This window comes from Polyergus mexicanus, unplaced genomic scaffold, assembly GCF_030449975.1.
Source record: "Polyergus mexicanus isolate NDT 795.1 unplaced genomic scaffold, iyPolMexi1.0 SCAF_16, whole genome shotgun sequence".
NCBI classification, from domain to species: domain Eukaryota; kingdom Metazoa; phylum Arthropoda; class Insecta; order Hymenoptera; family Formicidae; genus Polyergus; species Polyergus mexicanus.
In genome coordinates, this window is record NW_027223336.1 from 993,980 (window position 1) to 1,021,245 (window position 27,266).

Consider the following 27,266-nt stretch of genomic DNA (forward strand, 5'->3'; position numbering starts at 1 on the left):
GTTTCAACTTCTGATACAATATATTGTCTTTTTCTATATTTATATAGCTTTTTACAATATTTCTCGCTGTTTATAAAAAATTTCTTCTATAACAAAACTTTAATGAATATAGTTCTTATTTTATTAGCGCCTTTTACGCTTTCTTACATACATTTTAGCGTTATTTACAGCTTCAATAATGCACTTTGCGATTTTTTTTTGATTTTTCAATCCATAGGTTCCGACTTACAACACATCACCATCTTATAATGAACAGCGTCCATCGTTTGATTGAGCTGTTCTTTGAGCTCTCGAGCTTTCACATATACATCCTCCTTCATCAGATTATAACACATGGCTATCAAGCCCATGCCCAGCAATAAATACACGAAATTGATGATAAGCTTCGTATGGCTATCCTGCGTGGTATTGCCCTGGCTCCAGCCCGGCACTAAATCGCCCATACCGATTTTGCAGAGTGACGTGACGCAGAAATAAGCGCTGTCTAGATAGTCCCATCCCTCCCATTCGGCGAACATAATCGAGCCGGCAAGAACGTAGCCGAATATTACCCAGAGACAGGCAGTCGAGGGTACGGTAATTCTCTGTCCAGGTTTTCGCTGGCCGGTGCATTCGTGCAATCGCGTGTACAGCCATTTAAAAGTCTGCGCGAGCACGCTGCCCATGTTTAGGAAGTAGAGTACGTAGAGCGGGATGCCGAGGACCGCATATACCACGGTAGCACCCTTGCCCCACGGGGTCTTGGGCACCAGACTTCCGTAACCGATCATGGTAAACACTGACAGGCAGAACATCAACGCTGCGGGGAACGACCAGATATCGGTAGGTTTGAGATCGCTGCAATTCTCTTTTTGTCGCGTGCTATTGGTAATATTCTCCTGGTAGCGGCGCAGAATATTGTTGGACACCACGTAAAACGCAGTACGGTTGAACACGTTCACCGATTGATTACTGGCAGTGCTGAACCACAACTCGTCGGCGTACTCCTTGCGAATGAACTCCCGCACGCACACTCTCTCCGGCTGATCGATCAGGGTTGTCTCGATCGCCATGAAGCCGAATGCGCCCACTATAGCGTAACCTACCACTAATCCGCCTACACCCACTTGGGTGCACATAAAAGCTACGAGATTTCGGCAACAATCCTTGACGCGCTCTCGGGGATCGATCCCGGTCGATGTCGAGGACGAATCTCGGCTTCTCAGAGAGGATCTCATCGGTAACACGCCGCGTGACATGTTCAAACACAAACTACCAGAGCACTACCATGCGAAGAGACTCGCATGGAACGCTACCTTGGCGCTCACACTCAACGACTCCCCTCGTGCCGCTTTTCTATTTCTGGTCGGAACGCCCTGCCGCTCGATTCTCGTTTCTTCTTCGAGCTTTCGCTGCCTTCTTCTCTCTTCTTTTGTCGAGTCGTATGTCCACGTTGCTACGCGAATCGTTTCACTCTTGCGGACAACTTCCACGGGATTAGAATCGCCCTTTAAGAGCTTTTTATTAATATGCAAAGGTAATCCGTAGATTAAATTTTCTTACTGCAACATAAATTGTTTAAGGTTTAAGATCAATTTAATCTCTAAACTTTGAACAAGCTATAAATGTAATTTTTGCATAAGAGAAAAAACTATCCTTATATAAATATATATATAAATTCTTATTATAAATTAATAAATATAATAGATCCTCTAAAAATTTGTTCTTTTAAAATTTTAAGATAAAACATAATTTAATTTTTGCTTTTTCAAGGAATTTTATAAATATTGGATATGCTTCTTTTCTTTCTTTTTCTCTCTTAAAATTTAGTAAAAAAATGCTAAATATAAAATATTTAAATATTTACAAAAAAATTATTTATTAAAATATTCTTAAATTCATAAATGTTTATATTATTAATGATAAATTTAATTTATTAATTTGGACGACATAATTTATTTTAATATCTTTTAAAGTATAACTTCTATCTTTAATAGCAATGCATTTAGAGAAAAAATAATTTTATTGATAAACGTTACATTCAAATTGATACAGTATCGAGTTTACTATTTTTAACAACACCTCTACGATCTCTATTAAATTTGCCGAAATACGTGGACTTAAAATAATTACACACAACTATAACTGCTGTCAGATAATATTTAGCAACAATATATAAAAGCAATTAAAATAATTTCTTTCATGCTAAAAGAAAATATATCACAAAGAATTATTACACAAATGTGTTATTATTAGATACACGTGATATTATAATACGTGAGTGATAAATGAATTATAAAGAAGTTTCTTCTTATCGTAACTTGTTTTTATTGTGCCAATTATGTAAAATACATTCAAAAAGAGATGGTTGTGAAACAATATCAAGTGTGAAAGCAGCTTTAATGGCACGATGTGTCACCGTTATTAGCATTCCAAATAGCATAACGGGTATATTAGAACTTGAAGGGGAGATAGAGAGAGGATCGTGTGATATAATAAACCGCATCATCGTGAAAGAGGGGAAGTTCTCCCCTTTGTTAAATTATTTACTCGTTGCAAAACTATGCACGAAAATATGCATACATAAATTTAATATTATTTTTCATACCGCGCATACTGAAATACTTACTTTAGCTTTAATAGATACTCACGTCAACACTCTTACGCAATTTTACTGGAAAAATTTAAAGTTTACATTGTGATAAATTGTTGTTAAAATTCCACACATTTGTATTCTAAAGATAAACAAGTTATATTTTATGGAGATACGCTGCATATTTTGGTATCCGCTCGAGCTTGTATGCAATCGATCAATCGATTTGTGACACGCAATTCTCTCAAATCGATTAATCGAGAATACAATTTCGCGAGAGTTATAAGTTTACCAGGGTGGTAGATTGGCTAAGTTAGCTTTTCGACGAGGAGAGAATTTGCCAGATAGATCAGTCGAACGGCGATCGTCGTCCAAGCTGCTTCTCGGTAAAATAGCGAGCACATCACGTATAAAAATGGGTTTAGGTCATTTGCTAATGGTCACACTAACGTTACTTTGCACAGGTAAAATATTTGACAATTTTTTAATAGTATTTCGCATTTTTTTTTGTTCTGGATTATTATTGGATTTTGAAGAAGTACCAAGAAATCTTGAGAGAGGTACCAAGAATCGAGATTTGATCTCTGAGTGCATAAATTAACACGTGTGCAGTATTTTGTGCATAACTACATGTTACAAAATACCTGTTGAACATAGAACAAAGAAGAGTATGAAAGAATGAATTTAAGAAATTGAGTTATTTTTGCGAGAAAAAAAAGAGAGAGGAGTTAATAATATATAAAAATAGATACATATATTGAACGATTTATTTAAAAGTCAGAGACAGCATTTTGTGCGTATGTATGTGTTTAAAAATAAGTATGCATTAAAAATAGAAAAGAAAGAAGAATAATTAAGCGTTAAAAGTAAGATGACATCTTATTTGAAAATAAAATTAAGCATTATTTACTTAATTAATTTCTGATATATAATTGTTTCTTTAATATATCTGTTATATAAAAAGAGATGAAAATTCAGTTTAACGTATCAATCCGTTTTTATTCTGTTTTTTCGAATAAAATTTATGAAAAATATCTTCAAGATACCTACATGCAATATGTATGTCAGCGATGAAGAATTTCTTGTTCATTCTCCACACACACACACACACACACACACACATATGTTACAAAATTTATTTTAAGTTTAAAAAGATAATCATATTTTAATAGTGACATAAATTTGCTTACTTGAAAAAAAGTTTTTTCTTTAAAATTTTTTCGGAATACCGAAAGTATATACATGTATTGCATTCGATCTGGCTTTAGTATAAACCTTCTTCTACTGTATAAATTTAACTTATGAAAACGGCTTGTAAACGAATGACTAATTATCTATATATATGATCGAATAATTATTTTTAGCAAAAAAAAAAATGCATGTAACACTGATGGTAGCTATGCTGCTACTTGCTTCTTGATTAAATTCTTCGATCTGTTGATGAATGCATGAACCGCGCGTCTAAATTTAAAATCTGGACCACGTTTTGTTCGCGAATTTAATTTTACTCGGATGATCGTAACAGTTTGAGTGCTGACGATGACATCGGCGCGCAACAATAATATAATAACTTTCTCATTTCTTGCGAATAAGATAATAATCAATCTTCTTTTTAGCATTTTGTTATATTTTTTGTATTTGATATAAAAAGTATATATCATATTTCTTAGAAAAAAAAAAAAAAATTATTTAGAAAAATTGCAGAAGCGATTTTGTTAAAGAGAACAGATTTGTGATCCTGGTACAATAATCGAATAGTTGAAATATCTTTTGTTTCATTTTCTCATCTCTTTCATTGTTTCAATTCTCTTTAAAAAAAAAAATAAATAATAATGATAATAATTTATTAAAATAAAATATAGGATTGAATGAATTATTCCGTCACCATTCATTCGATTCGCGATAGATCAGTACAGATAAATGAATGCACTCGATTATTGGGCAAATCAGTTCGATTCTGATATTCAAGAATGCCGTTTGCCTAATAGGATATGCTGGTAATCAGATGACCGGTTGGTCCGCGTCATATACTGTAGCTGCCTGCCGCTGTACATGCTAAATCTCATGCGATAGCTCGGTAATCTCGGGGTTATCTAGTTAGATTTACGTCGCGTTCATCAGTCGTACACTTGCCGTCATCACACTCGTGTGTCACCCATCGCGATCGTTTCAGGTTGCTCCCCGCGATGCATCTCTTCTGCCTAATCGTCTTTCTAGGTAAGGGCCCTACCGTTGCGTTTGTAGCTCATTCCCGCTGTCATTGCTCTTTTGTCATTTTGCCTGCCAATTTATCCAGAAAATATATCAATATGAATAAAAGAATTTATTGAAAAGGAAGATGTTTCAGTATCTTTTTTCGCGATTAATTTATTAATTTTTTTTTAATTATATATATATATATATATATATATATATATATATATATATATATGTGTGAAATATTAATATGGACAGCGCATTTGAATATTTAATTTATCTTTAGTGTGGTGATAAATTTTGGTGCAAAATTTTACATATATTTGCATACAAGTTCAATGTCAGACATCCATAATATGTGTCAGTGTAGTGCGTTTCCCCCTTCTTTTACCAGCTCATCCAATTTACTGATATAGCTGTCTTGCGATTATTTATCTTAAGTGTTCTTTCATACTTATTATCATGCTGACTGTTTTAAGTGACATAGTTTCAAGATAATCTCTTTTTTACCGCAAATATGCATTTATTTATTTAAACCAACATTATTACTATTCCGTATATTATTTTATAAACTACGCAAAATACTCATGTTTTATTTTTCTATTTAGGTCGACTTTAAAATGACTTTTAAATGAAAATATTATATACGATAACATATTATAAATTTTTCTACTGAGAAATTCTAGTACCTAAATAGTTTGTATAAAAAAGATTTGTATAAAAAAAATACTGTCGCACAGCATGGATAGATACGAGAAATAATCTGAAGGAATATTTCTTAATAATTATTATTGTTATTAAAAATGAATCCATTACCAGGGTTAAGCTTTTTATTTTCATACTTGATAATATCGCTCGATAAATATTTAATAATAGGAATATAAGGATAAATATTTTCGAGTTTTACTGTAATACATGTGTGTTCGACGAAAAGTCAATGTACGTGACATTACCAAGTTAATGAAACAACACACGAAGCCATCACATTTCTACGAGTAAAGTATTTAGAATCGGAGACAAAATACATATCGCGCGATATATATCTATGGTACTGAATTATCTTGAATATCCCTAAAACTATGCACGAAACTCGTATACCGATCGGCCGATCTTGCGTGCTATCCCCGCAGCGGAAGTATGCATTATGCTCATTAAAATCTGCGGGTCGTTTGAATGATTCGGCCGTTGTTGCGGCCGGCGCGCTGATCTAGAAAGCGCCGGCGTTTATCCACCGATTGTGATCCAATTGACCGCCCCACGATTGGCTTTCACGGAACGATCGCTTTTGCTTGAATTTGCCGCCTTTTTTTCTCTTTAGCCATAATGATAGAATACGATGGGGAAGAAACGCGAATTTGATGCGGCCCGAGCGGTCAATGGGGTCAATTCTGTTTCCTGTCGCGCGCGTTCAATTACTTATCGAGCCCAACGGAACGAACACGTTCGCGATACGGCGAGCTGTTCGCGTAGAAGTAGCGTGGAAACAATTAGTTTATTGGTAGTTCGTGCAAACTCGGCAAATTGATACCACGAAGGAGGACGAAGTCAGCGCCGGCTTTAGCCCGCGATTATTATAGCAAACACGTTCTCCGCGAAATCTCATTTGGAATTCTCATTCGCATATATACTGCATCTAACATTACAATTGAGCAACCAGATTGAAATTAATCAAAGTAATCTCAAGAAAATATATTAATTACGGAAATGTATTATTTTATCATGTATGCTGTGTGTGTATATAGTCATTTTTTATATGTAGAATGCATTTTAACAATAATTACAATTATTGTTTTTGATATTAATACTCGAAGTCTGCTGTCATTAATATCTAAAAGATACCTTTTATAATTTAAATATAATATTTATAAATAATGTTATATATAAACGCATAATTTAATTTTTTTTTATAATAACACGCAAAGCTTTATTTTAAAAATCTGAATCAACTACAAAATAATTGGAATGGATGTTGGAAAATGCTAAAATGCTATTTAAAAGAAGTTGCTCTAAAATATGAGAATTGTTATTTTTTGAGATGCTTTAAAATTAACAGTTTAACGTAAGAATTATTACCTATGTATATGTGTTGAGATTATTTATGAACAAGTATATAATTCGCGTCTTACTATTTCACTCGCTCGTTATGAGACGGCGGAATGAATGCGTAATTACATTATTTGTGCCAGCAAAGTTTCTTCCCAGATTGACTATGATCACTGAAAAATAAATATTGTTAAATGCAAAAAAAAAAAATAAACATTATATACTTTATTTCAGGTTTACAAGCAGTGACAACACTTGAGTGGGGATATTGGGGCAAATATGGTAATTACGATAATTATGATAAAACTTTTTTATACTGCACTTTATACGCATTTATAATTTACGGTCGATATCAAAGACGATATTCTTCAGTAAATGATGCTTAAGATTGAATTAAAATGCGATGCTTGTTTAAAAGTTAATCCTATCTAAAAAAAGAGAGCATTAGTTTCTTAAATAGAGATAACGTAAATCATTGCCGATATATTAAGCCATTCAAGTTAAGGAAACAATTATTTACGCAATATCTTTTTATTTCGCAACGTAGAGACGCTTTATCAGAACATTGACAATGTATAATGATTTTGTCTTTTATAACGATATATCTTGCAAGAATATATACACATAAAGGAACATAAGCATCGATTTGTATCTGTTTTGTTAATTGATGCTTATCTATTTTACAATGGTCTTTATCGATTCGCAAGACCGATGATTTTAAATCTCGATGCTCGGAAAATTTTCTTTCCGAAAAATGTACATAAAAACTACAATCACATTGTTCTCATTTAGCTTATGCGAAACTTACGTATAAGCTATTAGCGATTTAATAACGGCAACCTTGAATGTCAGTTGAAGATATTTAAAGAACAAAGTCAGTGTATTAAATTTCCTTTAAGGAAATTGAAGCATCTGTGACTAAAGTGAAGATCCAGAAGTTCTGTATATGTTTTCTAAAAAATCTTACACATTTCATAATTCAATGCGTCTCTATGTGTCTCTATTATGCGAGAAATATTATAATATTTTTAATTTCTGTGATATATCTATAATATTTAATATAAGTCATCAATATAACGCGTATAGACATTTATTAGAACGCATTCACTGTTATATATTGAGAGCGCTTATTTGTGGTAGCTATAGTTACGCTTATGCTTTATTCATTGCGAGTGAACATTGATAATGCTCAAATGTATGTGTGCATATTATTGCGCAAATTAGTGCGAAGGTCTAAAATAATTTTAGACTTTCATAAGATTACAGACTAGTTATCTACTTAATGCAAATATTTAAAAAAAAAACTCTAAACATATATTCTCTCGTTTAAAGTATATTTGTAATAATTATAAAAGCGCTTCATTTCACATGTATTTTCGTAATCTATAAAACAATCTCAAAAATTTTTTTATAAACACGTTTTTTTAAAAATATATTTCCTTAACTTTTATTATAATTTTAATTTTTTTCAACTAAAAAATACTAATTATTAATAAATATTAAAACCATTATCATTTTCTCCTATAAAACTGTAATTCGATACAATCATAGCGCGTAGGTATTAATGATAATTTTAGAAATGTATAATACATATTAATGTATTATGATTAAAATAGCACGTTCGCACGTTCAACCGTAACGCTACATCATTGTTCTATCGCTAAAGTGTGTTTTAGAATAAAATATTTAACGATGACGTATCGTTTAAAAATCGAAAAATATTAATAGCTATTAATCGGATTCCAGATTTAAAAGATAAAAAGAACATGTTATGATCGTAAAAATTATACAATATATAAGATTTTTTATTTCTTTAAATAATTATTAAACAATGTTTTTTTATATATAAAAAATAAATCATATTTTTCTATAATTAAAAATGCTTCTAATTTTGTATAGTATTTATGTGTGCAACTTATTTTAATATACATATTATCAAAAGTGAAAAAATATTAAGAAGCTGTTTTTAAAAAATGACGTAAAAGCTATATATATGTATGATGCGAATTATAAACTATAATTCTCTTTTACCTCATATACATATAACACAATATTGTCTTAAATGTTTCTATAATGATACGATATAATAGTTAAACTTTGTTTCATTATGTAATAAACAAAATTATTATGTGCATGTGATTTTTGTAAATATTTCACAGGACCAAAGAGCTGGCCGGAAATGTGCACGACAGGAAAGAAACAATCACCGATTGACATCGTGACGGAAGATGCCATAAGAATTGATCTTGGTGCTCTCAAGTTCGATCGATACGATTTCGCGTTTTCTGGCACGCTGACTAACAATGGACATACCAGTAAGCAATATATTGCATTTCAATATTTTTTGTTTTATTGGATTTGATTATTTTTTCTATAACTGTCAGTAGCACATTTATTATTTCTTTTATTAATTGTGTTTATTCCATATTTTAAAAGTTTCTATATTTTATATACAATATTTAACATTATTTCTAGAAATTTTTATTTAAGATAAATATAATTCAAAATAATGAAAGAATATTAATATTTTTATCATAATCATTTTTTTTTTTTTTTTCACGAAATAAATCAATCCTTATCATAATAAATATTGTATAATGAGAGAGGATTTAACTTATCATTATTTATATCTATCAATAATCCAATTATATATTGTTTTGACGAGAAAAAGATAAATTTTTTTACAGTACAAGTTAAATTGCATGGTATACCGATCCATTTAAGCGGCGGAACATTGTCATCGGTATACATTCTGGAGCAAATACATTTTCACTGGAACGCCGAACATACAGTGGACGGTTCTCGTAATCCATTGGAGTTGCATTTAGTACATTACGACAACCAGTACGCGAATTTTAGCGAAGCCGCGCAGCATGAGAAAGGAGTTGTCGTTGTCGCGGTTCTGTTTGAAGTAGGGGAATAATATTTGTTACGTTGCCCGTGTCTTTCTTCTCGTATCGATAACTTTTTTAAGTATATTACAGACGCGACGTTGATCGTGATATTTTTTTATAGTTTAATAGTTACGACAATCCGGACTTGATGCCGATTCTAGAGACGACGAAAATGGTATCAAACTGGGTGGGAAAGAATATGGCACCGATAAGAACCAAACTAATACCTTTGTTGCTTCTACCAAAGGATCATACGACGTATTATCAATATGAGGGATCCTTGACCACGCCGGGATGTCAGGAATCTGTGATGTGGTTTGTTATGACTGAAAAACTCCCGATATCGGAGGCGCAGGTGATTTGAACATAAAATTGTGAGATAATTATATTTGTTTTAATAGACATGTAATTTTTTAAGGACTTATCATGCATATAAAATAATTCTTTTTGTTTGAAATATCTCCTATTGGAATAATATAATAATGTTTATAATGTTTAATACGTAATCGCATTCACACACAGGTAAATGTGTTCAAACGTATTCAAAGCTACAATGGTACTCTGAAGTACAATTACAGACCCATACAGGAGCTTGGTGATAGAAAGGTGTATCATCGTTTGGATGGATATAACAGCGCGTCATCCTTGTATTCGAGTATAATTTGCACGATTCTCAATGTTCTTCTAGTCAATCTTTTACGCGAGAATTTTTAGTCTGAAATAGCAAAGCTGAACTTTACGTTACAACATGTGTAATACGATATGACAATTGTGTGATATATTATTTGTTATATATATTGCTCTAGAAGAAACAAAAGATGTCTATATTTATTACAATGAATGTTATATAACTGCATTATTTCTGAAATGATGCATTGAAAGCTCTGGAACTATTACTATAATATATATATATTAAAAGATAAAAATTTTATAAATAATATGCGAAAGATTATTTTTTTTATTAATATAGTAACATTGATCAAAAATGCTCGTAATAGTAAAACAAGTAGAGTTTTGCAAATTAGAAACTTGCACATTGCTTCCTCATCATTTTATTTTACAAAGTTTAGGCTGCTTTAAGCATGCGGTTTTTTCAATTTTTCGCTTCCTCATACAGGAAGCTTTGTGAACGAAATAAAAAGATAAAGAAGCAATATGCCATTTTCTAATTTACACACTTTTTTTATTTTTATATAATTGTTATAGATTATACATGTAAAAAAAATTTAATCCGATATCTCAAATTTTCTGAAAGTTGCAGCGTGTACAGACATTTCTCACAAAATTCAAAATTTTATAAAAAATAAACCCTTTCACCGATACTCACCAAATTCAGTAGCAATCATCCTTTAATAATACTTTATCCATCTAAAGAAAATTTAACCTGATATCTCAAAATTTGCGAAAGTTACAATGTATACAGACATTTCTCAAAAAATTAAAAATTTTATCGAAAATGAACCTTTCCATCAATTCTCACCAAATTCAATACCAACCATCCTTTAATGATACTCTATCCATGTAAAAAAAATTTAATCCGATATCTCAAAAATTGCAGAAGTTAGAGATTGTACAATATACAATACTACGTACATACACACATACACACATACATCAATCACTTTTTAGTTTATTTTAATGTAATAGATTCGGATCTTCCATTGTTAAATTCTAGTTGTTAATTTATGGGCAAAAAAATCATTTTACATAAACACATTCTAACATTTATAACAGATACAATGATTTCTAACATGTCTAATCGTAAGTAAGCAGTAATATTAATGATAATGAATGATTATCGATTAACAAATCAAAACAAGTGACAAATAAAACAAAAGTTTTTATAACAAAAATATTTTTATTTATAAAAAGATAAATCGCGTTATATAGATATATATTACTTTTCTTTAATCATCACAGATTTTCTACTTAACATGAGATGGAATTAAATACTTTAGAAACTAAAAAACAAAACTTTAAAGATTTTGTATTTTTTTGTACGATATTCTTTTTCAAAGCAATTTTAAATTAATTCAACATAAAATTAAATCTTTGCGCTTGTTGTGCAAAAACATTTTTATTTCTAATATTAAATACGCGAAGAGATTAAGAGTAATAATTTTGTTTAAAAAAAGCAAATTTTTTATATTTTTAAATAAGAATATTAAAATTATAAAATTTTTATCTAAAATCGCTTATATATAGAAATATCTTACTAAAGAAATAAGCTTGTTGTGACAATTGATTCATGATTAATCAAAATACATTGATGCTGTTCATTGATTCGTAGTTAACGTTGCTCCACAATATTTTGTAAAATTTTATCAATGAAGTATGATTAATATTTGTACAGATATATTTTAGTTGACAAATCACGAACGACAGATTGTCCCGTGACTACCCTAGATTCCGGATTTTGCAATGTTCGATAGAGAGCCATAAGATAATTGCTACATCACAATGTAGGGAAGTAATACAAAAATTTCACGATTCCGTCTATATTCCCAGTAAACAGAATAAAAAATGGAGCGGCGTAGTAAATGAATTATCGATCAGTATAAATTCTCATGCTCCCTTAAAATAAAACATAAAACTACCCTAATTCATTATTTACTCGAGAACACATACATATCCTGCTTTACCAAGTATATTTAAGTTTCGAAGTATCTACACAATGATTAGAGACTAAAAAAAATGAAGAAAAAGGAATGTCATGGTTTGTCGTATGACGGTGCATCATATATTAATAATAACCGAGAAGAGAAATAAAAATTCAAACAGAATGGCAAATTCTTTTAGAATGTTAGATATAGTTTTAAAATACAAAGGAAAAAATAATTTCTATTTGCAAAGGAAGAAATATACATGACAGAAAAAGATGAGATAGAGACAATAATCGAAATCTTCATTCTTATACGCTACATTTGCCAAGCTAGTTCCGATTCATCGCGACCGACATGAGAGAAATAAATTTCGAAAACGTGAATCTTCTAAATAATCGAGCAAACATGCTCTCAGGGAATCTATTACCAATGACAGCTGATGATTCATTTCCAATGTTCTGGCGTATATATAGAGCCGTCGTCTGGTCAATAGAATTGATTCACGCGATTGGACTAATCGCCGGATTAATCGTAACTCCAAAGGAGAAAGCTTTGAAAGACGGTATTATCTCCATCGTCGTCATAACGGAGGCAACTTTCTTGCTCGCGGGTATTTACACGCGCAAAAAGTTAACAATGCAAGTGATAGGAAAGATGAACGACATCCTGCGAACTGCGGACGAGATTATGAAGGACATTGTGAAAACGACACTGAAACCAATAATTATACCATTCATAATTTATGGGGTGGCCAGCGTGATATCGGTCACTATATGGACCATACATCCGATTGTATTGGTTTTCGAGAAGAGTACCTTTTACTACGTGGATTACAATTTGCCAGCAGCTTTCAGCCCCGAACCGTTTTCAGTTCGCGTTCTAATTCCATCGACTATCATTATGACAATGGGTGCCGTCTATTTGTTCCTGAGAAAATACAGCTTGGACGTGTACATGATGCATCTGGTATTAATGTTAACTGCGCAATATCGATATACAGCAATAAAATTGGCATTATTATATAGGAGTTCGCAACAGGATAGTGATAACTCTCGAAAAAAAAGTCATCCTTTGACAGATTTATGGATGGAAAAAGAACTGAAAGCGTTATGTCGGCATCAAAATAATGTTTTGTTGTATGTATTTTTGAAGTAAACATAATATATAATTATTAAAATAGAAAATAGAATATAATTATTAAATAATAGAAAGATACTTTTAAGAATTCTTCAATTATAAAGTTGTAATTAAATGACTGCGTTTTTAAAACATTTGAAAAATTGTAAATTACAATATTATTGAAATTTTATTATATATATTTTATCTATAATTTTTTTTATAAATTACTATGTTTGACAAAATAGCAGTTTATTGTTTGATTCAATTTATGTTTTATGTGTAATATTTATTATGTGATACAATATTTTATATATGTTCTGTGTATATATATATTTTACACATTGTGTTACAGCATATCAATTATGTTAAGGAAACTTCTGTCTGTGAACTTCAGCCTACTATATCTCAACAGTGTTTTCCGGTTCTGTTTTTTAGGTATCCTAATGAGCACAGTAGGTAACAATAGCAAATAGATTTTTAATAGAATTTGGAAAGAAAACAGAGAGAATAGAAATTTACTTTAAAATTATCTTTTATTTAATAGATGACAATTTTTATCTATTATAATAAATTCAATTTTGTTATATTTTATTTGTTGCTCCTCAATTAAAATTTATTATGAGAAATTAATATTTAATAATAATAGAAATTAATAATATTAATAGTGTTTCATGAATATATAAAAAAGAATTATATATATATATGTTTCCAATTTTTTTTTCAGATTAAATTAAAATTAAAGAATTTATTTTTTATCTTATTATGTATTATTTTCAAATAAAAGTGTGATAAACAAAACAAATATTTTGCATTTATAATTCAATTCTGAGATAAAAAAGTTTAAGCAATTTATTTAATTTTGTATATGCGAGAAATATTTTCAACTAAGTAAAAAGTGTATGATTTTTAAGTGTTATATTTTTTATTTTCATTTTTCTAACACAAAATGTGTTATAAATTTTTAGATACCATCTTTAACATTCATGGAAGGAATTTCGATTTTATCATTCGCAGCTGGTTCAGTAATGCAATTCTTTCTGTTATGTTCTTCCGTCCAGACATTATCAGACGCGGTAAGACTTATTACATGAATGTTGAGAAAAGTAAACCGAAAATAACATATGATTAATAACTTTCTTTTTTTTTTCATATATCATTCTTTTACCAAAATGTAGAGTGCCGAAGTGACGGATAAAGCATTTGATGAAGGCTGGTATCAATTTCAACCATCAATAAAACGTATATTCATATTATTAATACTGTCTAATAATATAGAATGTAAAATTGCAGCGGTTGAGAAGTTCAACTTATCTCTGCCCTCATTTATGACGGTAAATTCTAACATTTTACTATTTATTGTTTATATAAAATTTGAAGTTTCTTACATTATATTTTTTATGATGAAATTTTAGATTATGAATCAGTCATATTCGATCGCTCTTTTGTTTTTAAAAGCGAAATAAAGCAGAAGATACATGATGCATTCGTAAATGTAATAGGTAGAGAAAATAGAATAGAGAACGAATCAATGACAAAAAAGTTAAGGAAAATTGTTTGTAAAGAGAGAGATGCATCTATTTTGCATAATTATTCAAGAAATATAAATATAATAAACATAATATTATTGAATTGTTAGAAATGTGATAAAATAAGAAATTTAATCTTTGTTTTTTATTGATCTCTTTCCTATTATTTTTTAAGCTGGAAATGAAAGGTAATGTATTGGCATATAAATCTTTTTACGGCATATAATATTTGTGCTATTACCATCTATTGTACTCTCTCCAATAAGGAAAATATTAGCATATATATGTAATATGTATTATCAGAATATGATTATAATATCAAAATATATTGCACATGTGTAATGTTTATTTCTGCCAAAATTAAACATAAAAAGGAATAAAAAATTACTCGAATTTGATAGCTGCCTATGAAACTTTCTAATTATAAGAGATCTTATAGAATCCATTGCCAGCGAGTACATATTTAAAAAGAAGATCGTCTTGAATGTCTACATGATAAATTTCATTATTAATGATAACGTACTATCTTTATATTACGATAGAATTTGCTACAATATTTCACGAAAATAATTCCATCGACAAATAAAAAAAAAAAAAAGCAAAAGAAACATTATTCTAATCTAAACACATTGAAAGAGGAATATAAAAGTGCATTATCGAAACCATATCGCAATGATTTAGAAAGTAAGCGTTTGCTAATTTCGCAATTTATTATTTTACGCTTATTCACAAATCTTTTATCAAAGGAAGAAACTTACTGTGAAGATCAAACACTCTTGAAACAGATGAATTCATTAATTGATCCATAATCAAGCTTGCCACAAAACATTTTTTGAAACATTGTCCGCAATCGATTTTTGCCCAATCTCTGCAAATTAAACTATATATTTTAATTAACAATGCGTCAGCGAAACGCATCAAATTATTCTGTGATTTCTCTGAATTCTAGCAATTCTGCAATATTCGACAGAATACCATAAGATAATTGCCACCTCACAATGTAAGCTAGTAGTGCAAGGAACTTAATTATCGCATGTATATTCCTAGTAAATGGAGTGAAAGATGTACTATAGCCATATCCATGAATTATCACAGTATATCGCGACATTTAATTATAAACTATGCTTCCTTATAATAAGACACAAAACTATTTAAAATTATTATCTATCTGTTCGAAACATACCTTGGAGAATATTTAAATTCTAAAATATCGACACACAGTGAGATTACAGACCCAGCAATAGAACAATAGAAGAAGAATCTCACTGTTCGTCGTATGACTGCTTATAATATGTTAATAATAGCCGGGCAGAAACGAAAGTTCAAGAAGAATGTTAATTTTCTGAATGTACGTAGGTATAATTTTAAAATACTGATAGAGAGAGATATGTCCTTTATATATTTTCATTCGTACAGGAAGAAGCGTACGCGACAGTCGAACGTGAAACAGAGATTAATGCAAGTACAAAAGTCTTAGTTCTAATACCTTAGATTTACCGAGGCAGTTCCGATCCATCGCGAATAATACAGCATGGGAAAAATAAATTTCCAAAATGTGAATACTTTAAACGATCGAGCGAACATACTTTCAGGAAATTTATTACTGATAACAGCAGATGGTTCGCGGTTTCCAATACTGTGGCGCATACATAGCATCGTCGTCTGGTTAATGCAGCTGATTTACACTATCGTGTTGCTCACCGGGATAATCGTGACGCCAAAAGAAAAGTCTCTGAAGGACGGTACTGTTGCCGTTGTCGTCATCATTGAGTCGTGTTTTTTACTTATGCGTATTTACGTAAACAGAAAATTAATAACATCACTGATCCAGAAAATGAATAACATCCTAGAAACTGCGGACGACATCATGGAAGATATTGTGAAGACGACTCTGAAACCAGTAATAAAACCGTTCGTAATTTATGGGACAGCTGGCGTGATATCTATTACCATATGGACCATACAGCCTATTTTATTAATTTTTGAGAAGACTAATTTTTCCTACGTAGATTACAATTTGCCAACCGCTTTCAGCGCCGAACCGTTCTCTGTCAATATCTTGATTTCATCGACTTTTTTCATGACGATTGCCAGTGTATACAGCTTTTTAAAGAAATACAGCGTGGATGTATACATGATGCATCTAGTGCTGATGTTAACCGCACAATATCGATACATGGCAATAAAATTATCATTATTATTTCGAGATTCACAGGACAATCGTGACGAGTCTCAAAGAAGATATCATCCTATGACAAATCAGCGGATAGAAAAAGAGCTGAGAGTGTTATGTCGGCATCAAAATACTGTTTTGCAGTATGTATAGCAAAATATTTAATTATGAAATTAACTTTAATTATGAAATTGGTAAATCACAGCTTTATTCAAATCTTATGTAATCTCGTGTATATTTTTTCATAATTTCTAATGTCTAATAGAATATCAATTTATTATTTTATGATGTATATTTTGTATACATATCTATTATATTCAATATTTTATATCTGCTATATATGCATTTCACGTTGTGTTTCAGCATATCATTTTTGTTAAGGAAACTTCTATCTGTGAACTTCAGTCTATTATATCTCAACAGCGTTTTTCGATTTTGCTTTATAGCTATTCTAATGAGCTCAGTGAGTATCGAATATAGCAAATATTAATAAGACTCAAAAAAAATAAATAAATAAATAAATAAATAAAAACTTGAAAAGTGTCTTTTTTTAAAAAGTTCTCTAAATACTTATCACGTCAATAGCAATTCTATTATTCTATATTAACTAATTATGTTTTATACTAGATAGTTTTATATTAGGTTTTATACTAGATAGTTTTATATTAGATTTTATTTAAAAAATAATATTTATTTTAATAAATAAGAAAAACGCAAATTTTACTAATTTTTCTAATTTTATTTGATATTGAATTGCAACTGCAAATTTTATTTCTTATTTTATTATGTATTAATTTGAGATAAAAATGTGTAGTAGTATTCCATTTTTGTAATTTAATTCTGAAATAAAAAAATAAGCAATGTACAAAATTTATATAATTTATTTAGTTCTACGTGAACAGGAAATTTTTTCAGCCAGGCAAGTGAGAAATGTGAAAGTTGCTTCTTGTTTAGTTTTTTAAGAAAATGTATTTATCAATTTTTAGGTGCCATATATGACATTCATGGAGGGAATTTCGGTTTTATCGTTTACAATGGGTTCAGTAATGCAGTTCTTTTTGTTATGTTCTTCCGTGCAGACATTATCAGACGCGGTAAGACTTAATGTGTTTTATATTATTAAAATTATGTTTCTTTGTATAAGCAATAATATTTTAATATCAAAAATAACATAATTTATTAAATATTATATATACTAATTAGATTAGTCTGCACATTTTTTATTGTCATATATTTATTTATTAAAGAAGTTTTTAATAAACATAATAAATGTAAATTAACAATTAATAGTAAACAAAAAAATAGCGCACATAACAATATTGCTTATTTATAAAAATTATTATAAAATATAAATGTTGAGAAAATTAAATCGAAAACAACATGTCATTATATATATAACGATCTTTTCTTTTTTTCTTCTTTTTTTCATATATTATTCTTTGGAACCTAATATATAGAGTATCGAAGTGACGGATAAAGCATTCCATGAAGCCTGGTATCAATTTCGACCATCAATGAAACGTATATTTTTATTACTGATAATGGCTAACAATTTAGAGTGCAAAATTGCAGCAATTGAAAAATTCAATTTGTCTCTGCCCTCATTTATGACGGTAAATTTTAACATATATATTTATTATTTATATATAACATGAAATTATTTTGATACTCTTATATCATATTTTTTGATAATATTCCAGATTATGAATCAATCATATTCGATTGCCCTTCTATTTTTAAAAGGGAATTGAAACAAGAAATACATCAAATACATACGTTTAAATCTATAGATGATAAGATAGAGAATGGTTATCGAAGACAAAAAGACAATTTAAAAATTAAAAATTATTTTAAAAAAAAGTCTGCATAAGTTTGTGTCGCATAATAATCCAGAGAATACGGATGTAACAAACATAATGCTCTAAAATGTTTAGAATTATGACAATATATTACTAAAAAAAAAAAAAAAATTAAATTTTTGTCTTCTATTAATTTTTCTCCTTTTTATTTTTTTTTTTTTTTTAAGTTGAAAAATGAATTTATATATTTGAAGTTAATTTGTTATGTTTAATATGTATAATACTTATTGTCTTCTGTGAAGAAAATATAAGCATATGTGTAAGTAAAATATGTGATTATATCAAAACATCTATATGTAATATATATTGTACATGTCTAACTTCTTTTCTGTAAATCTTATCAATGATTATGGCAGTTTACTTTAGTTGTTGATCTGTAAAAGTGATGATTCATTAGAACACTTTGTAAAATAATATTTCAGCACGTTAAATTATCGCAAATCAGTCTTTAGTTTCTCGATAAAACGTATTATTTCATAAAAATACATAAACATAATAATTTCATCCTTTTTCAGTACTTTCATCCAATTATGTTATATTATTGCATTTTATAATTAACATTATGTTTTTACTTTACCAAGGCAAATCAATTTTAGTGAATAACAGGTGTATGAAGAATAAAAGAAAAATATTTATTTTAAGCATAATATTATGATAATTGTGCAGTCGTTGGTTTTTCAAAGTTTTACATGTCTAACTCTAAGACATCTATGAATAATGAAAAAAAACTCATTGCAGTTGCTGAAAGAAAAATATTTTTTAGTATTATAATATACATATATATTTTTTTCGAAGTATTATTTAATAATATTGTCACTTTTAAATTCCAGATGTAACCGGTCAAAGATCAATTTTCAGTATGTTCTCGATCAAGAGTATATCAGATACAATATTGTATTAGATATTGCAGCGTTTTCTGAATTCGAGACTATAACAAAGGATATAGTGCCATAAGATAATCGTTGCTTTATAGAGTAATTACAAAGGCGCTTAGAGTGGCTTTCGCATTCCCTTCTTAAAAAGCATAAAGAGAATCATGGCATATATCATAAAGAAGATAACTTATAATCTTTTATTTCTTTAGATTAAAGTCTAAAGATAAAAGCTTTCTGTCGATGAAAATTAATTTATCATGCATATCTGAACTATCATTGTAGCACAAAAGTCAATAATTTTTATAAATGAGAAACGATATCGCTGTACTTGTTTTATGGTAACGCATATTATAGTGCATGCTATACGAATAAATAAAAACTTAAGAAAAATAAGATATTGTTCAAGATTGACGATTGCTGACCAACTTCGTGTATTCTTCCGATAAGAAATTATATGTAATAATGGAAAAAAATCAAACGGAGGTAAATACCAAGCAAATACATTTACATACTAAAAGTAATTGTTGCATTTTAATTAAATATTTTTTTAGTTTAATTAATAGCTTAAAATAATATTCATCAGTATATTAAACGCGTAATATAAAGAAAAATATTAAAGACGATTTTGGCAAACTGTATTTCGCACGGTACTTTGCATTCATCACGAAGGAACGGCATGAACTTTCAAAACGTAAATCTTTTAAACGTTCGGTTAAACTTGCTCTCGGGCAATTTGTTACCGATGACTAGCAACGATTCCCTGTTTCCTGCAGTGTGGAGAATATATAGCGCTATTATATGGCTGATCGAAGTGATCCAAACCAGCGCAATAATTCCTGGTGTCATGTTCGTGCCCAAAGATAAAGCTCTGCAAGACGCAACGGTTGGTATTGTCGTCACCATAGAAGTAATATTCTTGCTCGGGCGAATGCATGTGCACAGATCGTTTTTGAGTCAACTAATATCCAAGCTAAATAACATTCTGTGCGCGGAGAATGAGACCATGAAGATTATCGTGAAATCAACTTTAAAACCAGTACAGACTCCACTCAAGTTTTACTGCATAGCAGGAACTGGATCCATAATAGTGTGGTGCTGCCTATCTTTCGCGTTGGTTTTCAAAAAGAAACATTTTTTTTATGAAGATTATAGACTACCGATTGTTCTTTCGAGACAACCATTTTCCACAGAAATTTTCCTATTGGGAAACTTTATCGCGTTTATCGCCAGTGTGTACATGTTTATAAAGAAGGTCGCTTTGGATGTCTACATGATTAATCTTATTTTACTGATAACAGCGCAGTACCGCTACATCGCGGCAAAACTTGCAATACTATTTTGCGAAGACACTTTAGGAAACAAATCTGAAAAAACAAGTGCTTTTCTTGCAGATTCGTTAGAAAGAGAAATAAAAGCGTTATGTCGACATCATAATGTTGTAATTCAGTAAGTAATCGGCGAACATTTGCTAATTTATTTTCTACATAATATTGCTTTACATACTCTTAAAATCATTCATTTTTATTCTATTTTGGTTTATATTATTACTGAAGCGTAATTGCTTAATATTTGTAATATAGGCATAAATATCTATAAGTCATTATGTCATCATATGATTTTAAATATATATATATATAATCATTAAATCATTTTCAGAATGACATTAATGCTGAAGAAATTATTATCTGTAAATATGAGTTTATTATATTTGACGAATATTTTTCTTTTTTGCTTTCTTGCCATCATGCTGATAAGTGCGGTGAGTATAATTAATAATAATTAATAACTATTAATTATACTGGAAATGTATTTTAAGCAAAAATAAGAAATGTTCAACGTTATTGAATTATCATTAACATTTTTTACCTATATAATATTTCTCAACAATTAATGTATTAAATGTAGATATTATCAAAGGCTACCTTAGAAGCAGTCATGGTCATCATGTACATATCCGGCGGATTAGTACAGCTTTATATTCTATGTTTGTGCGTTAACCAATTATTAGATGCGGTAAGTTTTAATTGAAGAGTGTTCATCTTTTCTTTTACGCTATTTAATATCTAGGAGTTAAAATAATGAGTTAAGAGTAAAAATAAAAAAAAATAATTAAATAAAAAATAATTATATGAAAAGAGGGAAGTTATTTTTCATTGCTACAATTTGTTCATTGAACAAATGAAGATGAAAGTTATCAATATATAAAAAAATAAAATCTTGTGATTGATAATTGTCTCTTTTATGTATTGTCGTTTTGTCTTAGAGTACAGAATTAACGAATAAAGCGTTCCATGGAAAGTGGTACCAATTTAAACCATCATTGAAATACGTATTTATGATGATGATAATATCCAATAATTTAGAGTGCAAGCTTTCGACATTTGAAAAATTTAATTTGTCTCTTCCTTCTTTCATGACGGTAGATAAGATTTATGAAATGTATATTATTAGCAAGTACACTAGACATATCAACATTTAATTATTTTTATTAATTTTAATTGTAATAATTATTTAAGTTTTAATTCTATTAGCAAAGTGTCATTATTACTCTAACTCTTATTTTTTTGCATGTTTCTTTAGATTTTAAATCAATCGTACTCGTTTGCTCTTTTATTTTTAAGAATAAAATGAAGATTTGTAAGGTACGCTTTTTACTTATTACAAATATATTATACTATAACTTTTATATTTTTGGAATTGCTACTTAATAATCGTGCAAAACTATTATAATTTATTATAATATATTAATATTTTATATAAATGATAAAATTTTATTATACATATATATGTAATTTTATTATAATTATATTATAATTATTATAACTTATGTATATGTTATGCAATAGAATAATTATTATATAATTATCTTATTTACATTGCTAAAAGCATCTAATAAATTTTAATTTTGTTTTAGAATAGAAGACATATTTGAACATAAAAGAACTTTATATTATAATATAAAAAATTGTTTCGTCAAAATTCAGATATATTATCAACGATTTTGTTAGAGAAATCTTTGATTATTATACATGCATCCAGTGAAATAGTGCAATATATATATATATATATATATACTGTATTTTTGTGCAACAGTTATTAAATACGATAAATATTATTATAACATATATATTATTTTTTATTCTAAGATTAGATGCTGATTTACAAATTGGCCAGAAGTTATTTATCAAATAAAATCGATTTTTATTACTCGTGGATATGTATAAAGCTGCTTTTAAATATCTAACAATGTTATAGACAAACATCGACAAATTCAATGACAAATAAATTCAGAGATTTAATTTATAACAAATTATTTCTCTCGATGTTCTCTATCGCCGAAGCTTGCGTCAAATGGTATTCGATACTGCAACCTTTCGCAGTTCTATAGTTTTGCAATGCGCGTACAGTAGGCAAAATACGATAAATAAGATAATCGTCACTTCGTAAAACATGTAGTCTGTAGTTACAAGAAAGTCGATGGTTCTACTCATCACTGTGATAAATGTAATAAAATATAGCTTTTCGTCTCTTCATTTCTTCACATTGAAGTACTTATTAATTAACTTTTCATATAAAAGAAGGCTTCATTCTCTTTGTTCGAAATTTCTCTACATATTTTATTGTGTGATATTCGTGTACATGATAATTATAGAATAAACATAGATAATTATAATAAAGAGAGCGATACGTCATCGTTTATCGTTTAGCAACGCAGTAATATCGATATCAAATAGGAATTCAAAAGGGCGCGCATATTCTTTTGAACGGAAAAGAAGGACATATACATGTGACAAAACAGTATGAAGCGGGATAAATACAAATGCAGAGAATCACACATCAATTTCGATCGACGACATCGAAAGAAAGGGCCATGAACTTCCAAAGCGTGAATCCTCTAAATATTCGACTGAACTTATTCTCGGGCAATTTATTACCGATGACTAGCTACGATTCATCTTTTCCATTATTATGGAAGGTATATAGCGTCTTTGTGTGGATGATCGAAATGATCATAGGTGCCGTATTAATTCCGGGTTGCATGTACGTGTCAACGGAAAAGGTTCTGAAGGACGGCATGATTTGTTTCGCCGTCTTTATAGAAATGGCTTTCATGATCGCGCGAATTCATATTTATAAGAATGTGGCGAATCAATTGATTCGAAAACTGAATGACATTTTGCACACTGCCGACGAGACCATGAAGAGCGTCGTGACGGCGACTCTAAAACCGGTGGAGGCTCCGCTCAATTTTTACTGGTCGGCCGGCGTGGCATCGATAATAGCGTGGACTTGTATACCGCTTGTATTATTATTCGAGAAGAATCTTTTCTACTACGAAGATTACAGAATACCTGCAGCTTTCTCGAGGCAGCCCTTTTCACTTGAGATCTTTCTGCTAGGAAGCCTGTTCTTAACGATTAGTGCCGTATATATGTTTTTAAAGAAAGTCGGTGTGGATGTATACATGGTGCATTTGGTGTTGATGACAACGGCTCAGTATCGATATATTGCAGTGAAAATTGCAATGATATTTCAAGAAAATGATGAAAATAATAAAGAGCATTCCTCTGAGTCAAATGAAAGAAAAGAAAAGGAAATTATAATGCTATGTCGGCATCACAACACTGTGATTCGGTGAGTATTGTAAAATTGAATCAGCGACTTTCCTAGTCTCCTAAATATAACATAATAATAATAAGAACATGATAAAAATTGGTACTTATATGCAAATATAAGTTACTTATTTGTATTAAATTTTTGAAACTTTTTGTATATGTTTAAGAATTAATTTCTAAGTTTATTAATTATGAATTTATTTTAGATTAATTTTTCAGTACATTATTTCATAATATTTTACATATATATTATATTTTTTTTTTTCAGTATAACTTCGTTGCTAAAAAAACTGCTATCTTTAAACTTTAGTTTAATTTACATGAACAGCGTCTTTCGATTTTGCTTCATCGGTATCATGCTGAGCATGGTGAGTAATAATTAACATTAATTATATAGAAAATTTTTCCGGATGTTATAAAAAACGGTATCAATATATACAATTGCGCAATGCTATTAAATTTTAATAAATATTTTTATTACTTATGACGTCTTTATAAAATTTCAGATACCATCGACGACATTCTGGGAAGGGATTTCAATCATCATGTACGCGTCAGGAGCAGTAGTACAACTTTTTATCTTGTGTTCTTGCGTGCAACAATTATTAGACGCAGTAAGTTTTATTATAATGTTTTTCTTTTGATTCAATTAATGTAATATAAAACTTTTTAAATTAATACAAGATTTTTCAATTATGTACTTTTAATAATAAGTTTATCTCTCATAATATCCACTTTTTTATTTTATAAAAAATAACTATAATATAAAATAAAATATATTTTTAAATTTGAGAAAGTTAGATAAAATAATTAATAACTTTGCAAATTACAGATTGTGATTAATAATTATCTTTATATAAATTAATTTTCTTGTGTAAAATATAGAGTACGGAAATGACAGATAAGGCATTTCACGAAGATTGGCATCTATTCAAACCATCGATAAAACGTATGTTTATTTTAATAATTATGGCAAATAATTTAGAATGCAAACTTGCAACGTTTGAAAATTTCAATCTTTCTCTACCTTCATTTATGGTGGTAAGATTTTTATATATTTTCACTTTGTGTTTATATATATTATACTCTAATGCCGTAACCAACCTCGTTTATTTACAAAAATTCGTTTCTTTCAGATTTTAAATCAATCGTATTCGATTTCTCTTCTATTTTTAAAAATGAAATAAAAAGCGATGAAAAATCTTATCTGCAGTAATTGCTTGTTTCCTTAGTATATAATAGTTATTTATATTTGTTATTGTTATTACTTAAAAAATATAATAAAAGTTAATAATGAAGGATGAACTATTTATTCATTTCGAAACATTTTTCACTTCAGTAAAGTAACGTTTACCAGCATCAAATTTGACAGATAAAAATTTTTGGCGACATGTTGCTTTCATTAAAAGGCATATAATGGCTAAAATTCGTTCGTGACATGTTGCTTTTGCCAACAAGTGGCGCAAAAGTGAAGTCTCGAAAATGGGTGTACGCGCAACAATAAAATGTTCTTACATATCGCTATAACATTATATAAATAGTAAAATATACTAAGCTGTAACGTTTAAAATATATTAAAATAGTAAAATATTTTATATCATTCTAACATATCTAACAAAAACGGTTTAAAATATTTTGCCGCTCTCGATTACTTCTACGTACACATCTATACAATCATCGAAATTTTTTAATTCTAACATACAAATTTTTGGATAAATGTAAATATATGTATTGTTTTTTTCCGTTTACTAAAGAAATTTTTTATTAACAGTATATGCGGCATGAAAATACAGTTAAAGGAAAAGAATTTTAAAAACGTTTTTGTGACGTACCAAAATTGAGTTGTTCAATTCATGAATATATAAAGTTGTTACAGAATACTTTACAGAGTAACATCGGCATATTTAGCGGATTAGTTTATCAGAATTAGTTGAGTTCATCGGATTAGTTCGGATCTAATTATAAAAATTTTTATGGTTGCATCTATCCCTAAGATGAAATTAGTAAGTGCTTTAAGAATTGTCCCTTATTTTGTCACAATATTTCTTTATAAATTATACATATTTTATAAATAAATAAATAAATATTCAAGTATACCATATATATTGTATTCTTATGCAACAGTTAATAGATCTGATAAACATTCTTATAACGTATATAATTGTTTTTTGTTCTCAGATTAGATGACTTACAAGTTTTCCAGATGTTACCAGATTGATTTGTTACCCATGGATATGTAAAGTTGCTTCTAAATATTTGAAACTGTTTTAGATTCGATCGACGAACTTTAATAACGAATAGATTCATCGCAGATAGAGCTCTCCATCAATGATACGCATGTCAAATACTGTTGAATACTGTTACTGTTCTAGACTTCACAGACTTCTGCAAAACATTTAATAATACACAATAAGATAATGACCGCTATAGAGCTTAGCGTTCTCTCTAATTTCATGATCGTATTCAGCCCTATGCTAAATGATCTAAATAAAATACTTCAGTAAACGGTGTCTTTTATTATCGCGATATTTACATTTCATTGTTGGTCGTACAATAAAAACTCTTCTAGCATTTCTGAGAAATCCTCGAAATTATTAATGATAATTATTCTTTGATACTCTTATTGTTAGACAAGCGTCAAAGGCAACAACGAAAAAGGAATGTCGCTGATTATATATTAAAACTATAGAACACATAATTTCAAAGAAAAAGTCATATGTGAATAATATATATATATATATATGTGTGTGTGTAAATTGAATGATTTGCTTAAAGTCTGTGAGAAAAAAT

General features: G+C 29.2%; 6 protein-coding genes across 20 annotated transcripts; 5 read left to right on the forward strand and 1 right to left on the reverse strand.

The window, feature by feature from the left end:
* LOC138940140 (TWiK family of potassium channels protein 18) lies at window positions 1–26,818 on the reverse strand. Of its 8 annotated transcripts, none has more exons than XM_070308700.1 (6): window positions 26,669–26,818; window positions 26,309–26,465; window positions 16,655–16,844; window positions 15,712–15,821; window positions 6,842–6,984; window positions 1–1,541 (listed from the first exon to the last, which is right to left on the reverse strand). In XM_070308700.1, exon 6 carries the CDS (start codon window positions 1,236–1,238, stop codon window positions 207–209), a length of 1,032 nt encoding a protein of 343 aa, XP_070164801.1. In that variant the 5' UTR covers window positions 1,239–1,541; window positions 6,842–6,984; window positions 15,712–15,821; window positions 16,655–16,844; window positions 26,309–26,465; window positions 26,669–26,818; the 3' UTR covers window positions 1–206. The 8 variants fall into 8 exon arrangements, 7 of the variants coding, with proteins under 7 accessions (XP_070164801.1, XP_070164797.1, XP_070164799.1 ...); XM_070308696.1 differs by having other exon boundaries at window positions 15,712–15,833; XR_011447958.1 differs by lacking the exon at window positions 1–1,541 and adding an exon at window positions 3,714–4,852 and having other exon boundaries at window positions 15,712–15,833.
* LOC138940141 (carbonic anhydrase 2-like) lies at window positions 2,928–10,612 on the forward strand. 3 transcript variants are annotated; one of them, XM_070308704.1, is made up of 6 exons: window positions 2,928–3,036; window positions 7,046–7,093; window positions 8,971–9,126; window positions 9,499–9,722; window positions 9,827–10,060; window positions 10,228–10,612. In XM_070308704.1, exons 1-6 carry the CDS (start codon window positions 2,988–2,990, stop codon window positions 10,417–10,419), a joined length of 903 nt encoding a protein of 300 aa, XP_070164805.1. In that variant the 5' UTR covers window positions 2,928–2,987; the 3' UTR covers window positions 10,420–10,612. The 3 variants fall into 3 exon arrangements, with proteins under 3 accessions (XP_070164805.1, XP_070164807.1, XP_070164806.1); XM_070308706.1 differs by having other exon boundaries at window positions 9,827–10,079; window positions 10,228–10,314; XM_070308705.1 differs by lacking the exon at window positions 2,928–3,036 and adding an exon at window positions 4,682–4,789 and having other exon boundaries at window positions 10,228–10,611.
* LOC138940128 (odorant receptor 85f-like) lies at window positions 12,427–15,161 on the forward strand. 2 transcript variants are annotated; one of them, XM_070308678.1, is made up of 6 exons: window positions 12,427–13,444; window positions 13,780–13,879; window positions 14,393–14,500; window positions 14,603–14,636; window positions 14,718–14,758; window positions 14,840–15,161. In XM_070308678.1, the coding sequence occupies exons 1-6, from the start codon at window positions 12,663–12,665 to the stop codon at window positions 14,888–14,890; spliced, it is 1,116 nt and encodes a 371-aa protein (XP_070164779.1). In that variant the 5' UTR covers window positions 12,427–12,662; the 3' UTR covers window positions 14,891–15,161. The 2 variants fall into 2 exon arrangements, with proteins under 2 accessions (XP_070164779.1, XP_070164778.1); XM_070308677.1 differs by having other exon boundaries at window positions 12,429–13,444; window positions 14,603–14,758; window positions 14,840–15,160.
* Window positions 16,180–18,938, forward strand: LOC138940139 (odorant receptor 85f-like). The gene is made up of 6 exons (XM_070308695.1): window positions 16,180–16,301; window positions 16,370–17,269; window positions 17,490–17,589; window positions 18,113–18,220; window positions 18,584–18,739; window positions 18,827–18,938. The coding sequence occupies exons 2-6, from the start codon at window positions 16,485–16,487 to the stop codon at window positions 18,875–18,877; spliced, it is 1,200 nt and encodes a 399-aa protein (XP_070164796.1). The 5' UTR covers window positions 16,180–16,301; window positions 16,370–16,484; the 3' UTR covers window positions 18,878–18,938.
* Window positions 20,276–22,801, forward strand: LOC138940216 (odorant receptor 94b-like). Of its 5 annotated transcripts, XM_070308858.1 has the most exons (8): window positions 20,276–20,343; window positions 20,412–20,551; window positions 20,634–21,306; window positions 21,517–21,619; window positions 21,766–21,873; window positions 22,124–22,279; window positions 22,441–22,502; window positions 22,775–22,801. In XM_070308858.1, the coding sequence occupies exons 3-7, from the start codon at window positions 20,705–20,707 to the stop codon at window positions 22,489–22,491; spliced, it is 1,020 nt and encodes a 339-aa protein (XP_070164959.1). In that variant the 5' UTR covers window positions 20,276–20,343; window positions 20,412–20,551; window positions 20,634–20,704; the 3' UTR covers window positions 22,492–22,502; window positions 22,775–22,801. The 5 variants fall into 5 exon arrangements, with proteins under 5 accessions (XP_070164959.1, XP_070164957.1, XP_070164958.1 ...); XM_070308856.1 differs by having other exon boundaries at window positions 20,412–21,306; XM_070308859.1 differs by lacking the exon at window positions 20,412–20,551 and having other exon boundaries at window positions 20,290–20,343.
* On the forward strand, window positions 23,656–25,663 carry LOC138940325 (odorant receptor 67a-like). The gene is made up of 5 exons (XM_070309142.1): window positions 23,656–24,495; window positions 24,745–24,844; window positions 24,983–25,090; window positions 25,362–25,517; window positions 25,613–25,663. Exons 1-5 carry the CDS (start codon window positions 23,681–23,683, stop codon window positions 25,661–25,663), a joined length of 1,230 nt encoding a protein of 409 aa, XP_070165243.1. The 5' UTR covers window positions 23,656–23,680.
* Window positions 26,819–27,266: the final 448 nt, after the last annotated feature.

Bases quoted from the DNA above. Each gene is read 5' to 3' on its own strand.
- LOC138940140 (XM_070308701.1), bottom strand. From the start codon at position 1,238: ATGTCACGCGGCGTGTTACCGATGAGATCCTCTCTGAGAAGCCGAGAT.
- LOC138940141 (XM_070308704.1), top strand. From the start codon at position 2,988: ATGGGTTTAGGTCATTTGCTAATGGTCACACTAACGTTACTTTGCACA. The intron at 7,094-8,970 runs GTAATTACGATA...AATATTTCACAG, and splicing joins GGGATATTGGGGCAAATATG to GACCAAAGAGCTGGCCGGAA. The intron at 9,127-9,498 runs GTAAGCAATATA...ATTTTTTTACAG, and splicing joins GACTAACAATGGACATACCA to TACAAGTTAAATTGCATGGT.
- LOC138940128 (XM_070308677.1), top strand. From the start codon at position 12,663: ATGAGAGAAATAAATTTCGAAAACGTGAATCTTCTAAATAATCGAGCA. The intron at 13,445-13,779 runs GTATGTATTTTT...ATTGTGTTACAG, and splicing joins CATCAAAATAATGTTTTGTT to CATATCAATTATGTTAAGGA. The intron at 14,759-14,839 runs GTAAATTCTAAC...ATGAAATTTTAG, and splicing joins CTCTGCCCTCATTTATGACG to ATTATGAATCAGTCATATTC.
- LOC138940139 (XM_070308695.1), top strand. From the start codon at position 16,485: ATGGGAAAAATAAATTTCCAAAATGTGAATACTTTAAACGATCGAGCG. The intron at 18,221-18,583 runs GTAAGACTTAAT...CCTAATATATAG, and splicing joins TGCAGACATTATCAGACGCG to AGTATCGAAGTGACGGATAA. The intron at 18,740-18,826 runs GTAAATTTTAAC...ATAATATTCCAG, and splicing joins CTCTGCCCTCATTTATGACG to ATTATGAATCAATCATATTC.
- LOC138940216 (XM_070308856.1), top strand. From the start codon at position 20,537: ATGAACTTTCAAAACGTAAATCTTTTAAACGTTCGGTTAAACTTGCTC. The intron at 21,307-21,516 runs GTAAGTAATCGG...AATCATTTTCAG, and splicing joins CATCATAATGTTGTAATTCA to AATGACATTAATGCTGAAGA. The intron at 21,874-22,123 runs GTAAGTTTTAAT...GTTTTGTCTTAG, and splicing joins TTAACCAATTATTAGATGCG to AGTACAGAATTAACGAATAA.
- LOC138940325 (XM_070309142.1), top strand. From the start codon at position 23,681: ATGCAGAGAATCACACATCAATTTCGATCGACGACATCGAAAGAAAGG. The intron at 24,496-24,744 runs GTGAGTATTGTA...TTTTTTTTTCAG, and splicing joins CATCACAACACTGTGATTCG to TATAACTTCGTTGCTAAAAA. The intron at 24,845-24,982 runs GTGAGTAATAAT...ATAAAATTTCAG, and splicing joins TCGGTATCATGCTGAGCATG to ATACCATCGACGACATTCTG.